The following is a 16,608-nucleotide window of genomic DNA, read 5'->3' as shown; positions in this document are numbered from 1 at the left end:
CTCATTTCCCCCTCTCTGCTATAGATACACACATACTTACACACCAGTAGATAAAAAGTATTTCCACTTACTGGGCACTCAGTAATATTTTGAGTCCAGAGGCTCATGTTGGAGCTGTCCTCAATGGTGGTGCACCTCTTCTGCTTGTTATCCCAGCCACAATAGGGGTCTCTGGCTCCCAGGCATTCCCTGCATGTGCAAAGAGAAAAGATTAAAGCTCTTTAAGACTGCCTAGCTCTAAAGATATGTATTCAAGCATAGTGCTTGTATATGACAGCTGTCAACTGCAGCAAGGCTCAGCAGAAGAAACAATTTCTTCTATGCAGAGGTTTACCTGCTTGGAAGGGGAGAATGGTTGAATAGAAGGGTGAGAGGACACAAAGCAAATATCACTCATAGAAGCTGGAGATTAAAAATCAGTTCACTTCTCTCCAAGGCCTAGGGAAAGAAAATGACTTTACAAATTTTAGTCAAAGAGCACTTGTCATTGAGATATCTTTGTGCTCCCATGTAACCACACAGCAGGCCAAATCTCACACAAAGCAGCCTCTGTGAGTATGTTTTCTGACACTGTGTCTATCCAAACGGGTTAGACAAGCAGAATTAGCCCATGGACTAGTAATAAAGGCTTTCTATTAGTCTTGCCCTTTGCTGGAACAATGGTTTCATTTATAATCTCAGCATCAAGATGTCAGTTTGGAAAAGTCACAGCAGAACATAATTTCTAAGCTTTTGGCCGCTTTGAACACTGTGGTATTCATTTTCCTCCTGAATCCATGTTTACAGGCTAAGTGTGTGTTCCCAACATGTGAGCTGCTAAAGAAAATGACTAGAGTTACTACTGCTGCTGAACAGAGAGGGTCAGTCACAGAACTAATCTGTAGCAATAAAATTCAGCTCTACTGGTTGTTCCCATGAGTTGCTTTCAAATTGTTAATTTTCATTAGGAAAACACAACGGTACAAGCCACATCATGCATGTATTAGTGAAAGACAACAAAGAGAGAACTAAACCTAAAAAGATTGACAACATGATTTTTTATTCCAATGATCTGTTCTCTTCTATCACACAAAAAGCTGATAGGATCTTTCCAGAAGTCCCAACTGATTTGAAAACTGCCAATCAGAGAGCAACAGGGGACCAGCAGGAAAAATTCAGTTCAATAAGCTAAACAGGAGAGTAATAAAATTTATTCTAAGTCTTGGTATCACTATGATAAATAAACCACCAAAGAAAAAAAAAAAAAAGGATAAAAAAAATCTTTGAAACCCTATTAACCTGTAATCAGCTGCAAATGAAAAAGCAAGTCCCTTAAATACAGCTGAAAACACTCTGTCAGTCCGTACTGACTCCACAACGATTTGCTCCAAAATAAAGTCTGTCTGGTGCCCATTGCTTTATATAGATGTGTATGTGTGTATATATATATACATATATATATACATGTGTATATATTTATATTTTAATTATGAGTTTCCAGTTTGCTCTTACATTTATCTAGTAAATATTTCACACAGAGAGTTGTAAAGAGCATTATCTTTTATCCTTTAGGAAGGCAGTTACAGTGACTGTCTCTACTACATTTTTCCCTCAGCTGCTTCAACACACCCAGGAATAAGGCAAAGATGATTCTTCCCCAACCCCGGGCAACAGAACATCAAATATTTGCCTAGAAAAGACTTAGGATCCTCAGTCCAAGGACACAGAGGTACACATGCAGCTCTGCTCATTATTCTAGCTAAGGACCCCCATCCTGCTGTTTTGGCAGCCCACATTCCCCTCATTCATGAAGTGGTAATGCTGCACATCCAGTGCACATCCAGTGCTGCCTTTGCCATCCAGCAGCCCCTCAGCAAGGGCAGCCCCCAGTTAATTATGGAGCAGACACTGGAGCATCTGTGCACCCTCTTGGTAATTTGGTCCTTCAGGAGGAAAGTGGGCAGTTTCTACGGAGAATAATGAGAGAAATAATGGGGGTGGAGGGGAGAACAAAGCCTCTGCTTTTAGTTAGAGAGCCTTTTGGTCAGGCTTTCAGACCTTGACACCACATACATGCTGTTGTTTCCAACCTCATGAAGCCATCTCGCTGGGCACCCAGCAAGCTGAGAGGTCATTGTAATTCGTATCAGGAAAAGCTGTTGTGAGCATCACCCTATTATGATACACATTTTCTCTGAATTTAATTTATAGGAAAACATGTGCTGCATAAATCCAGGAAATAGTCCCCATATGTTCTGTGCTGCAGCCCTCAGCCACTCCACGGGCTGCAATAAATCCCAGTTAGGCACTGACCACTTTGCTGGCACTGTCAGGAAGGGTGCCATGTAACGTGCTGCTCCTGGCTGCCAGCAGCAAGCTACAGATCCCTAATGCTGCAGGCACTGAACCACAGCCCACGATCCTCTGCTGCTGCCACTGACCCAGTTGTAAGGCCATCAGGAACCGGCTGCAGAACCGCCCGAAGGCCACGGTGCTGGGCCCCAGGAATAGCCTGGCACAAGGCTTGGTGGGGAGCTATGGCCATCTCTGCACTCTGCATCCTGGGTGTGATGAATTCCAGCCCAGCCCGGGCTCCGCTGGGCTGTCAAAACCTGCATGCTATAATTTAACAACCATCAAAGCCCAGGACTTCTCCCCATCTGATGGCAGGCTCTCAAAACCATTTGAAATCTAAAAACAAAATAGCTATATTGTCTGCTTCCCTTCAGGACTCAGAGCTCACTCATCTGCCTCAACTCTGGTGAGAAACCTATTATATCAGCTGACAGAGATACACTTAAAGGTGAGGAGGAATGTATCTACTTACACACAATTTGCTCCATTTTTTTTTTCCTTTAGTAAGCAGGAAAAGCATTACAATGTGCATTGCTGCAAAAGAACATTCTGGCAAATACTTTAAGTGAGCACTTCAGAATCCACCCGAATCCTTACAATATCCTTAGAATATCTTTAGAATATATGTCCTTATTTATGTCATTAAAAGATAAAACCACACCAGCAACCACAAATGAAAAGACAAATATATGTATGCATGCACAGATCAAAATGCTTCAGAAATATGTTTTCATTCTTAGTAGATCAGGCACCACTGTACAGAAAATGTAAAGCTATCACGGCATTCCCCAGTACTCAGAACATAAAATAAATTGAAATGTTTACATGTAAATACCATTTCATGTTATGATGCAGCTGAAAAGTCTCACATAGGCCAGCAGACCCAAAGTCTCACAGGGCGGTATGTAAATATTGTGAAATAAGATACTAAGGAGTTTATATGCTGTAATGAAATTCTGATGTTTCACAGCAATAGAACTTCTTCCATTGCCTCAGTGGGCCAGATTTCATACCATCTATCCAGACAACACCACACTTAGATCTCAGTAGTGGCAGGCTGGGAATGCCTCAAGGGACTAACGACACACTATCCTCTCCCATCATAATTCACACAAGTAGAGTGAACCCATTATCCCAGAAGACTACCCAAGCATAGCAGGTTAAGACTGGCTATATTAGTGTTAATGAGCTAGTTAATGAAATCCTACAAATGCTTGTGGATGTAAGATGGTGATGGTACCACATGGTCCATGCCCCCAGTTCCCCTCCAGCCATCTCCTAACCATAGCACTGTTCAGTGAGGACTCAGGAGAATTCCTCTTGACAGGTATCTAAGAGGTTGAATTTACTATGACAGGGCATTACTATCAATATTGATTCACTTTAATTCATTGTCTCACAATAAATGCTGAGGCTTTATGCCTTATCTGAGGCATAAAGACATACACTGAAAATGCTCACCTGAAAAACAATTCCACTTGTATTGCCTATTCAAGGTATTTTTTTCTTCAGTTCCTTATTCTCACTTACCAAGGATATTTGCATAAAAATAAGATCTTGTAAGAGCTCACCTGCTGCCTGCTGTTTGGGAGCTCTAAGGCTCCCTGTTGTTGGCTGTTGCAATCATTTCTGCAGCAGTGATCTGGGATAGCACAAAGGCTTAAGACTCTGCAAGTGGAGCACTATCCACAGCCCACTGAATTAAATGGAAACTCTTACCTATGACCCAAGAGTTTTTATGGGGCATTTGGAGCCTGATGGTGTTGAGCTTTCACAAAAGGCATGCACTGCAAAAAGGTTTCTGCTTCCAAGATCCAGGTGCTGATCAGGATTTTGTACCAAAAGATACAAAACTGTCATCCAGAGCATTCACTGAAGGACTTTGCTCCTTTCGTTTGCCACAATGTGCTTGCTCTTCCAGTTTTCATTCCCTCTCTTTTTATTTACCTCTTTCTCACTCCTTTTTGATGACTAAAACCAAATAGGAATGAAATGACAGGACATGATGATTTCCAGAGGAAGGACTCTAGACCAAAGACTGAGAAGCTCTCTTATCAAACTGTGTTTCCTCACAAACCCTGCCAACTGTACCAGGCAAGGGTTCTGCATTTTTGCTGATGAGTTTGGAACCTGCAGTGAACATCTTGTTCTTCAAACCCCTGAGGGCATCCCCAGTTAGTTCATCAGAGGCACAGAGGCAGCAGCACCATCACCTGGTGCTCTGCAAACATTTCTAAGCCTGATGCTGCAGGTCACTGAGCAACCTTCACTCATCTGTGCTCAGCATCTCAGGGGCATAGGTAGCACAAGAGTTCATCTTACTCTTTTTGAGGAATAAGATGTCAAAATTTCACACTGGTGCATTGCACTCTTCAAGCAGTTAACTCTTAGAACAGCACTTTACAAGCAATAAGGGTTTTTAGCTGTGCCTGTTAGTTGCAAGCATAAGGCTGTGTTTGGCAGACAGATATTTCCTGACAAGGTTAGCTTACTGTTCCTTGCTATCAACCTGTGGAGAGGATGAGCTAAACAAATAATCATATTAGTTTCCAGCCAACCAACTCATAGTTACTGACAACCTCAATAGCCAGAGCAAGGAAGAGTGGGCTTCTGTCTTCCCTAAAGCCAGATGGCACAAAAAGAGAAGAAAAAGAATCAAAAGGATGTTTGTGGCTTAAGAAAATAAGATTAGAAAGGGAAAAAAAGCACCAGACCTTCAAACAATCCCTCTGATTTTGATATCTTTAAAAATTCAAACTACAGAGCTAAGTTAGTGATCTGTACAAATCCATTATCTATCCCCACTGAGAAGAGAAGCCAAGTGGAACTGAGCAGCTTTAGTCAGGCGATGGTCAAGCAGCAGCTTCATTTCTCAGCTGGTGAATTCAGCACATTCAGTGCCAGATGCTACTGCCCATTCCTCAAGATGAGAAGCCACATTCTTGATAAGCAATTAACAGGACTATCTGTGGAGCAGGACACTACTTGAGAAGAGCACACTACAGCTCACAGGTACCACCGCTGTACCACTACAGCTGAGGTTATCCTGGACAGGTAGGTTTGGTATTTTGTCATTTGAGCAGAGACAGAGAAGCCAAAGAGGACACGTGTTGTGTGTGTAATTTATCACCCACACATGCTTAGTGTCAGTGACTGCTGCTCTACACATGATCTGGTTTGAATGCATAAATTAAAGCCACGGTGTAAAACGACCTCTAAAACTGAAGTCCATTTATGAGCCACATGTAACTTATTTGAAAGAAACAGTGCACAGAGAGGATTTTCAGAGGCAGTTTCACCTCATTTTCCTTTCCACATCAGGGACCTTGGCTTGCTAGTTTCCACCTCCTGCAGTACCATTTTCAATATCACTTTTATCGATTGTGGTTTATAGATTATGGCCTCACACAATCTACACAACAAACTATTCTGTTCCTTACTTTCTGACATCCCATTCCATCATCTTTTAGCAACAGTGGCTTTATTGGATGCGTGTTTATTTTTATTTTTAAAGCTGTGAAATAAAACAATGCTGCATTTATTCAAATATGAAGATTAATGCCATCCCAAGGAAAAGTCTGATTAAATCTGGATTTATGTTTACATCAGTAAAGCAGGTTATTAAAAAAAATGACTAAGTGTTCCTCCACAAACACTATTAGAAACTCCTGTCACTGTGCCAAACAAAACTGACCTCTAATAAAAACAGAAGTACAAGAGGGCCTCTGACTACCAGTGATGGGATCAGTCATCCACAAGAAAACTCAGATACTATTAAAGTCCTAATGAAAGGAATAGCCAGCAGGAATTCCTGAATGTGGGGCATGTTTGTCTGGATTGCAAAGCACAACACTTTTCTAGCCTCAGCAGGCTTTTCAGCCTTAGGAAAACAGGGCTGCCATGTGGAAAGAGGCAGAGGGGACTGGATATCCTTTTTGAAAGGCAGCTTGAGCAGATCAGTGCACTCAGATGTTATTCCCTGTCTCTCCCTTGTGTCAGTCAGAGTCTGGAGGTGGCTGTCAGATTAAGATGTGCTCTGCTCCTGCATTTCTGCTCATCCGGTTGCACATCTGAGACTTATGTGTGACTGTGGTGGTGTAAGTGGATATGGGAAAAAGGGTGGTGTGGCAAGAGCAAATCCACTGCTAAGGACACAGGTGCTTTACAAAGCCACTGAAAAATGCTGATGATTTAAGAAAAAAAAAATTTACTAAAATGGGGATTTAGGAAGGGAAAGAAAACTGCGAAGGTAGAAAACTTAGAAAGACGTGAGTGATGAAGATAAAGCAACCTGAGAACAGTCTACAGTTGTCACCCAGGCTGCACAAAGTAATCCATATTCAAGCAGCTCCTTTGTGAAACTTGGATTTTGTTAAGCTCTGGCTAATTATTTTCTGCTTAACAAGACGAAGATTCAATTCGACAAAGCCTTTGTAGATTAATTTGTATTGGGAAAGGCAAACTAATGTTAGACCACCTACTACACCCTGAGGATCTAACACATCTCCTGTCCAATACAGGGATATTTTAATATTGCATAAAGTGCAAAGTGGTCCTGTCAATATATTCTCCATTGCTTTTTCCCATGTAGTTAAAAAAATACCTTCAAGTAATGTTCATTCCACTGTTTAACAAGAGGCAACATCACCTAAGAAAATGGATATTCTTGAAATGCAGTCCAACCTCTTTGCAGCCTGGAGTGTTCCCAGAGATTTGTAGTACTCTGATATTTTGACATGTAAGAGACAACAGACAGTACAATATTATGTTCTTCTACAACCTGTACATATTTTATGTACTCATATGTGCTTAAACTTAAAACCTAAACCAAGAGAAACAAATATACTCTTGCTCAGGATACTTCCTCCTCCCCAAAGAGGTGAAACAGCACATCTAATAAAAAGTTAATGATGCATCTGTAGCAATATATTCCTTCAGCATTAACTCTGGACACACTTGTGTTTTACAGTGCAAATGCTGCCTGGAAGCCTGAGACATGAAGCAAACCAGCCATGGCAGCAGTAAGGCTGTAGACTCTTCACATCAGGAGTCATGTCACTGAATATGACCATTGCCTAGAATACAGATCTTACAACATAATAGTAGCAAATTGCAAGAATTGACAGATGCAATGGATATCTGCCCTGGGGCTTGCTGGTAGCTTTAGTTAATAATCTTGTTTGTATAACAATAGCATCAATGTCATCTTAATATTACATATTCCAAGGAAACTACCTGCTTTCCTGCCAGTCACCACTGTGCTGAACACAATTTCACACAGCCCACCTAGCAGGCATCAGATGGTTATGACTTTTAGACATCATTGATCTGAGTTGGCCTAAAGCCAGCCTGCTAGAGGTAAAAGGATCTGTACTCTAAGCCATTCCTGATCTGGGGAGTCATGTTGGCACTACACTTTAAAAATAAGGAGCAAACAAAAGCCCTCATCTTGTTCAACCCCTCTTGCTTTTTTCTCCCTCCTAGAAAATCCAAAGCCCCCCAGTACAGACTGGCAACCTAATCATGACAGTGAGGAGACAAAAGGCAGTAAGCCCTGAAATGAGCTGATTTTGATTGGCTCTTTCTGAAGGGACCTTCATCTGTTCCAGCAGTTGTATAACCCTCGACTACAGCTACTACTAAATACCCCTTTTGCCACAGTACCATTCACTGGGGGCCATTTATATAGCTGGGAACTAAAAGCTGGAGGCTAGAAGTCTACAGACAGCTTAAAATGAATGTAAAGCTTGCCTTTGGTTAAAACATTTAATAAAAATGGGAAAATCTGTAATAATTCATCTGCTACAGAGCAGAGCTCATTTCCACTCTTTCATCCTCTGTCCTTTTTTTCAGTGATGCAAACACTGGCAATTTCAGCACAGCCTTATTCTTCAAACTCAGCCTCTTGCTGGTTTCCCTGTTGGCCCCACATTGCATTTCTCTACTCACTGTTATTTGTGATTCTCTCATACTTAAATGCCATCTACAAAGTATGCTATTTTCTTTCTTCCATGCCATTAAAGATAATGTCAAACAAGATGAAACTGAAAACCAATCTCTCTGGCACCTTACTGGAAACGTGCCCCTGCTTGCTACATTGCTGCTTACCCTCATCTTCTGTTTTTTCCAGTTTCAGACACACACAGCCATGGCCATTTCCCAGACTGTTCAAATGCAGCTCTTTACCTGCTATCCTGAAATCCAGGTTTCTTAGATCTGTACCATTCCCTTGAATCTTAGAGGTCCATATTGTGCAAAGAGTATTGATTCGCTTAACATTACATATATGAGCAGCTATATTAAAGAAAATGGGAGTAATTGGTTGCTACAGCAGATGCAAATGTGTTTTCAAGATCAAGAAAATGGTATTATTTGGTACTTGTATTTAAAGAACATAGATCCATTTCATCTACTCAACTTCATTCTTTCTAAGAGCTTTAGTGATTGTGGTTCTGTGTGATGTCTTCATTCTCTGTCAGTGAGAGTCTTGCTATTTACTTAAATGTAATCAGAATGCCAAACCAGATTTTTAGTGATTTATCCTGATGTATTATTGGATCCTTTGGATGACAAAAGATTGGGCTGAACACTCCTTTCTGCCTATGAAGTCTTCTGAAGTTTTCAGAATTATTGGTGGTATAATAATTAGCTAATTGCCTTAAGTTTGGAGAGGCCATATCACTCAGAGTGATATGAGTGGAGAGGCCGCAGTCAACTCACTCTTTTCCCAAAATTGGGAAATTTTTAGATCACTTCCCAGACTGTATTATCCTTCCCATTTATTTCCCCAACAGTTTCACTCCTGAAATCTGTGAATACTGTAAAACTGTTTTTGCAATCCCAAACTCGAATTCTTCTTTCTTTCGTTACAGAGGATTTTGCACCGTATGAGGAGTAAACAAAAAGAAGAAAATAACAATAACCACCAAAGCAATTTTCCATGTAACATCTTAACCAGTACATGAAGCACAGTGGAACAGGGAGCTCCAGTTTTGCATTTTGGAGAAAGAGGGCAGAACACTGTCTGTCTCTTTACTTTGGCTGCTGACCCTTTTCTTCCAAAAACTCCCTGAAGCCATTTCAGGAGTTACTCACCTATAGGCACTTAGTGTCTGATCACTGATCCAGGGTTTTTTAGAGGTGAATTGTGTTTCTTACTGAGGTCTCAAGTCAGCAAATACCATTACATGTCAGCTAAGTCATTTCTACTAGCTTTGCAACAAGCACCATGGCCTGAGGGGATGTAGGGCAGAATTTAGGCCAAGTAGCATGGCAGAAACTCAGCATCAGTCAACAGCAAATTCCCTGAATCCTGGTCAGAAAAAAAGGGCAGTTCAAATGAGAGTGTGTCATAGTTGCACACAAGAGGATCTGGTTCTCTCCACAGCATGGGCAGGAGGAGTGTCTCCACTGATAGGTGGTTGACTCACACAACTTGATGGGTTGGGTTGCCCACATGTGGATTCAGCACATAGGGAGAGGCCAGGCAAGCCAAACTATGCTCAGGACCAAAATTTCATCCCAAAATTGCAACTTGAATCATGTTAACTGCAAATTTTATGCAGAAAACTGGAGGGAGGAAGATGAAAGACTGAATAGCAACATAAAATCCATTAAAATAAACAGCTCAGGACAAAGAGCAGATAAGGTGGGTATTCAAGAGACTCTCTGGTCTCATTCCTAAACATATTTTCTTTCCTCCATCTGAACAAATAATAAAAAATAGCTACAAAACCACTCTGAGGCCTGCCTCAGGGTGTCTCACTGCCCAGAAGCCCATAGGCCTGGTTCTGCATAGGCATAGAACACAGACATCACAAAGTGTTCCCTGAAACCAGATTCATTTTCCCACCTGTTTGACTGCAATTCCCCAAATGAATAATCTTACTTTGCCCTTTGAAAAACTTACTAAGCCACCCTACAAATAAGCCCCACCTGAAAATTATGGTCCAGATCTAAAGCTCTCACCCCTCTAAAATTCAGATCCAGGATTTGGTTCAGACATATTCCAGAGATGTAGTAGTGCCAGTGATAAAGCTGCAATACTGGCTCTCCAAATATCTCTTCCCATGCCTTGGGGGCAACTTGAAGAAAAAATCCAAGGTCATTTGAAAACTGCAGGAAGATTACAACTATTTCAAAGCCATGCACAATCCAGCAGCAAGCAGAGCCAAGCTACCACCCAGCAAAGCAGTCTTCAAAACAAGCTGCATGTTCAAAGGGCTTGTAGGTTTTGCTCACGTTGAACATTTCCTAGTAGTCTCCAGTGAGACTGGGGAATGGCAGCAATGAAGCACAACAGGAAAACACACGCAGAAGGCAAGGTCCCCGCAGCCAAGTCCAGCCTGTAAATTTGGGCAGCTGACATTACAGATGCTTTCCTGTTGTCCTGTTGCTAAGAGTGGCTGTTCTGAAAAGGCAGATTGAGACAGGTCAGTGGGCACACACAAAACCCTGCTCAGACACCTAGAAATATAGTGGGTCAACAAACCACATCCAAACAGGGCCCTGAGTTACTGGTCACCATTTAAGAGATTAAATTGATGCCATGTCAATGAACAAACAGCAAAGGAGATGGCAGAAATCTCTCTCCTTTTCCTCCTCTTCCCTTCACTGCTGCGTTTTCCTCTGCCCCATTTCTGAGCCTCAGCATCAAGCCCCAAGCTTCTAAAACAGCACAGCAGCAAGGATGGCTGGAGGGGATCAATGCTAGGATCAATTTTCTCTCGATACATGACTGCCTGTTCCAAGGAGAAGGCAGAAGGCAAGGGGAAGGTAAGAGCTCTATGTCAGCAATCACAAACCCACATCAGCCCCCAGGGTGTAAAGGGCTGCAGAGTTTTCTGATAACATAAAGGCAGAGCCAAAGAAAACAAACAAAGTTGTGGTATTCCTGCCTGGGAGGCACAAATTCTCCATCACCTCCAAGCTTTCTGAACCCCCACCAAAACTACTACATTATAAAAACTGCTGAAACCAGAGCTTCTCAGGGAGGCCAGTCAAGAAGTCACAGCATGACAAAAAAGTAAGCAGGAGGTGTTGTAGGGGCAGGAGCCCTCCTTCCCGTGGTGGCTGTATATTGGCATGTATTAAACATAGACACAACAGTAAGCAATAAATCACAGCTCAGGAGAAGTGCCAGGTGGAATGCATTGGAGGAAATTAAAATATCCTTCTCAATACAGTTCAGTATTGAAACAAATACAAAGAAGGCCAAATTGACTTATCACCAGCCTAGCCAGGGTGCTAGAGGGAAAAGAGGCTCCAACATTCACAGCTGAAAAATTTGCAGTTAAATAATTTCCTACAAAAAAAAAAAAAAAGCTTAGCATAAAAAGTAATAATGGTATCACAAGCATCCTTTTAAACAAAAAAACAAACCAACAAATAAATATTAATCTTCCTTAGCTTTCCTAAATTTCTCCTTTTTTTCCTTCCTTTTTCAAATGCATAGCCCCTCCACAAGACTCAGTCAGGAGGCAAGGGATCCATTGCAATGCACACAAGTACACTAGCAGGCCAGCACTTAAATTCAGCAAAATCTGACCTTCTACATCACCAAATGTATGCACCCAGCATGCTCTCAGGAGACCCTATCTTGTGTACTTCGGTATTGCTCAGTGGCTGGTTTTAAACTGCCTAAAAGCATCATGAAACTTGTCAGTGGAGACAGACTTCGAGTCTCTCCAACCTCCAGAGAGTTGGGATGCTTCCTTATTTCACTAAAAAATTCCTCCAGAAAGCTGGTTTAGAAAAAAACAGTGTTAGTACACAAGTGCTCCAGTAATTCCAGCTAGGACTCAGAGCCATACAATGGATAAAACTGAAGCTGCTTGTAGCCACCAGCAGGCAAGGGAACCTCTTCAGAGCCAGGTTTTTGTTTTGCAGGGAAAAGCTTATACTAGCAGGGGACTACCCTGCAGCCCTCAGGTCCTAAATGGATGGTGCTCCTGTGAGGTACCCCAACTTGTCTGTCTTCCAGCCACTGCTGCTTTTTCCCTACTTGTCACTTTTTTTAAGCAGCTGAGCAAAGCTCCATCATCTGAGTTTTAATGGAAGTGTCATACAAAGTACTTATGCAGGCTGAAACTGGGACACGATCTATAAATTACCAGAAAGCTGAACTCAAGATTAGGAAAAGAAAGAAAAGGAAGAACTAGCTTCTCTTGAAACTGGATCTTATATATGTATACACACATAAATATTCCCAAACTGAAACTCACCAGGACAGCCTGAAGAGGACAGCTGTTGTTTTGTATGCCCTACCTTTTTTAATCTCTGCTTTTAAGGACAGGATGGCATTTTCCAGCTGTGAGTCTCTTTCTCTTACTAAAGACTTTTGTGTCAGCCTGTCTGTATAAGCAACTAAGCCTTCACACATTAAACACTTTTGTGTCAAACTTGCAGTAATGACCAAGTTGTATTTTCTGAAAGGGATAATTATAAGGTTCAATGAAAATAAAAAGAGCTGGCATTTTATATTTAGACAGATGTAATTTAGTGCAAACTGATAGATAAACTCTACTTGTTGAAAATAAAACTGTGGTGACATTTTCTATATCCCTTTTTTTTGGCTGGAGAACAGGGGCTATGCAGTAGACCATGAAAGAGGGAATCCATTCAGATGTTGCTGAAAAAACCTTTCCACTTGTCCAGCACAGAGGACAACAGTTTCAGACAAAAGTCTCATCAAAGAAAGCAAGGCAAAAGCAAGAGAGGAGAAGTAAGAGTATTTTCAAGAGATGTAAACAAGCAATTACCCACAGCAGACCACACTACACACTCAGGGAGATTATTTGAGCATAATGTCTCAATCAGTTGGTATCACACCTTTCACCTGCTTAAATGGAGGGATTTGAATGCAAAAACCTCCTACACACACTTCTGGGTGGAAAACTGCTCTGGAGTCAGGGTCGAAAATTAGAAAAAGTCTTTTTTTTCCTACTCCTTTTAAAAGGTACAATCAAGGCACAGAATCCACCCAGGTGTAAGAGATGTCACACATAGTTGACATGAGCTATTGGTTTCTAAAAGCAATAACAAATTGCCACAGAGCCCAGCTCTGCCTCATCAGATTTGAAAGGTGATCATTCAGATAAGCCAGGAAAGGCTGGCTGCAACCCAAATTCAGAAACCTGCAGCCATACAGGCAATAAGAACTACCAGCAAAACACAGGGACTTCATAAAAGCAACATTGAAATGTCAAGTTAAAAGAATAATAAATATTGCAAACCCTTCCTTGGTTAAACATACAATTTATTTCTGATAAGGACTAATTAATATTTACCAAAAAATATTGCTCATTCTCATTGCTCCTGTCATGAATGGATCTATCAGGAGATGCACTTTCAACAGTGTCTTTTGTCTTGTAGTGATATAAAAAAAGCCTTCTAAACTGAACCAGACTGGAATATGTTTCCCTGGTGCTCTTCTTTTTAACCTGAAGTGGAATACATCAGAGCTGTAAATTTACTTACCCTTCTGTTCTGTACATGGAGCATCTCTCCAGAGGAATTTTTAGCACTCCATTATTTAAGCCCACAAAGAGCGACCTGTCGCTGTGCAGGATTTGGAGACTCTTGATTGCTTCCCGTTGTCCATCAGGGAGGATCTGCATTTCCTCTAAATAACAACTCCTCAGGCTCCTGTTAGTGGTAGAAAGGGCCTTCAAGATGGTGCCATACTCTAATAGAACAAGAAACAAGGCACAAGTAAATCTTGGAGGCATTGACTTCATTTCATACCTGCCTAAAGAGTGAAATGTTAATAACTTTACACAGCTGCTTTAAATCTAGTTCTGGGTCACCTGCTGACTGTGGTAGAAAGAGCTCCAGCTACATCGTTACAATCCTCAGACATTACAGAAACTGCCTGTGAATGTATTTTAATAGAAACCCAGAAGGATCTGAACCATCTGGAGACAGACTACCTGGAAATATTTCCCAGTTGGAGCACTGAGGCAGAGGAAAGTCTGGTTCTGTTACCAGTGAGCTACAGGGCAAGGTGACCTGAGATAGCAGGGATCATTTCTGGTGCCTTGAGTCTGTATTTCTTTTGGTTTATGGAGCAGATTGGTGTGATTAGATGCCATGACAAATGGCAACAGATGCAGCAGCCCTGCTGGAAATCTCAGAGGCCTCCAGAGGACTTCACGGGTCACATATCTAATTGATCCTCTTCCTGGAAGAAGCCATCCTGCCAGCTTAGCAAGGGGATGTTATGGCATGAGCACTGCATACACAGAAACATATACATTGGTGTCCACAGTGCCCTTACCTGGACAATTTAAAGATCTGCTAAACCATGGGAGATTTATACTGGGGAAAAGTGGACAACCACACTGCTTTTGATTAAAACACCGAATCAGCCCTCATTGTTCCTGATGCTTAATCTTTCTATCCCAGTCACTCCTGTGCTGGTGCCAAAGCTCAGCAATTTAGAGTGGTGGGGTTGGCTGCCATGCAAAGCTTCTCTTTCACTTAGGAGGACCTTAAGTGTGGAACAAGTTTGAGACCCAAGTTTGGGCTTGCTTTGCCTCCAGACTGGGTTTGTGATCAGGGCTGCCTCTGGGCAGGACTGTCTCTGCTGAAGCATTTGACTGATTCAAATATTCCAGGTCCAACAGATCTCACTCTTTAGTCACCACTAATCAGGGCCAGAAAGCAAACACAAATAAGGAGGCAAGGTTATGGCAGCAGACCTTTCCATACATATGATACAAGGCAGAAAGTATCCCAGCTTTCTGTCAGGCTTAGTAGCTGGGACAAATTCCTTAGAATATCAGGGTATCAAAATGGCAGAACCATGTTGTATTTCTGCTTAAGGACAATCTTCTCATCATAATCATTGTCCACGGAGACTCCCACAGTGGGAGTGTTTCTAGAACACATCCAAGATGATAATTTTTTCAGTAAGTGGTAGTAAAAGTTGGATAAATTATGACACGATCCTGGAAGGTGGTAACATGAGAATGGGGTAATGACTCTGCATTCAGATATAAGATTAAAATAACATTTACAGAAGCAATCCATCTTATTCTAAAGTCAAAGCTTTGCAATTGAGGATAACAACATTATACCCATGAGGCTGGCCATATGCTCTGATTAATCAAACTATTTAATTTAACCTCTATCATTAGTATGAATATGGGCTAAGACAACCATTTATAACACTTTGTCCTTCTTCAGCATTTTTCATTTATCCAAGATATCTGTGCTTTTCAGAAAAGGCAATGTATCCTGCTAATTAGAAGATGGCAGTAGGAATCAAGAGGCTAAATCATATGCTTAATTCTACCACTGGCTCACTATGCTACCACATAAAAAGCACTTGCCTCAGCTCCCCTCCCCACATTACATTGCAGTGCATGCCCATTCCCAAAAGCACTGGGAGTCACACACCAGCAGGCACCCAGAAGTGCAAAGGAAGAAAGATTTAAAACCTTGGGCAAGCCTGAAGGGTAAGTATTACCAGTGCTTAGAGACAAGTATGTCATAGTGCAGAGAGGCAAGTTACGTGTATTATCCTGCTTAGCTGAAACACGTCTTTAGGAAAGGGATGCAAATGTTACTGGTTTTAAACATGACATGGATTTATGGTCTGCTCACCTAGGACTCTGCCTCAAGTCTTCACTTTTGAGCCAAAATATACTGAGCCAACTGATACTGAATGACAACTGATATTGAATGGCAACTGTAATGATGTCTTGATAGGGCTACTAGGGCTGTTTGATCTACAAGCAAGTGAAGAGTACTTTACTAAGCCCTGACACTCTTACCTGTCCCAATATACATCACGTGGTAGAGAGTATCCTTCCCCTGGACAATATCAACCACCAGTTTGGAAAACCGAATGCTGTCCTGAGTCACGTAGGGATCCACGGTCACCGGCTGCACGACATCGTTCATCAGGAACAGGCGCTGCGCGTCCTGCAGGACCCTCTCAGTCAGGTTCTCGTTGGGGCTGTCATCACTCAGTGTCCCACACTAAACAGACAAGACTGAACTTCAGCACCTGCATTTTCTCCCCCCTACAGCAGCCCAAGACCAACCCCTGAAAATCTCCCAGAAACCCATGTCCTGTTGCTTTCCTGCAGAGGTGGGGCTGTGAGGGTCATGGGATCACACCCTGAGCCTCATCTAAGGTCCTCCACTCTTTTTTATAAGCTTCTCCCAGATGGCTCACTGACCCATGTTGTGGTGTTTCATTCTCTTGTGAGAGAATGGTGGCCTGGAGCCAGCACACCAGATGGGCAAAAGACATTAACAAACCAA

The 16,608-nt window shown here is 41.9% G+C and overlaps 2 protein-coding genes across 5 annotated transcripts in view; one reads left to right on the top strand and one right to left on the bottom strand.

Annotated features, from left to right (window-relative positions):
* SLC49A4 (solute carrier family 49 member 4) overlaps positions 1-1,419 on the top strand; it is a 118,753-nt gene extending 117,334 nt beyond the window's left edge. The window contains exon 10 of the transcript XR_011726475.1: positions 1,406-1,419. The gene's annotated coding sequence lies outside the window, so the exon portion shown is untranslated. The remainder of the gene's footprint in view (positions 1-1,405) is intronic.
* Positions 1-16,608, bottom strand: part of SEMA5B (semaphorin 5B) — a 273,579-nt gene that overhangs the window by 43,981 nt on the left and 212,990 nt on the right. For all 4 annotated transcript variants that reach the window (XM_071746657.1, XM_071746656.1, XM_071746654.1 and 1 more), the window contains exons 11-13: positions 16,113-16,320; positions 13,813-14,020; positions 72-189 (exon numbers count right to left, since the gene is read on the bottom strand). In XM_071746657.1, the coding sequence (XP_071602758.1) occupies positions 72-189; positions 13,813-14,020; positions 16,113-16,320 (534 nt within the window). The remainder of the gene's footprint in view (positions 1-71; positions 190-13,812; positions 14,021-16,112; positions 16,321-16,608) is intronic.

This window comes from Heliangelus exortis, chromosome 6 (assembly GCF_036169615.1).
Source record: "Heliangelus exortis chromosome 6, bHelExo1.hap1, whole genome shotgun sequence".
In the NCBI taxonomy this organism is placed as follows: Eukaryota; Metazoa; Chordata; class Aves; order Apodiformes; family Trochilidae; genus Heliangelus; species Heliangelus exortis.
The sequence above is the reverse complement of the archived record's forward strand: the minus strand, read 5'-3'. Positions and strand labels throughout refer to the sequence as shown.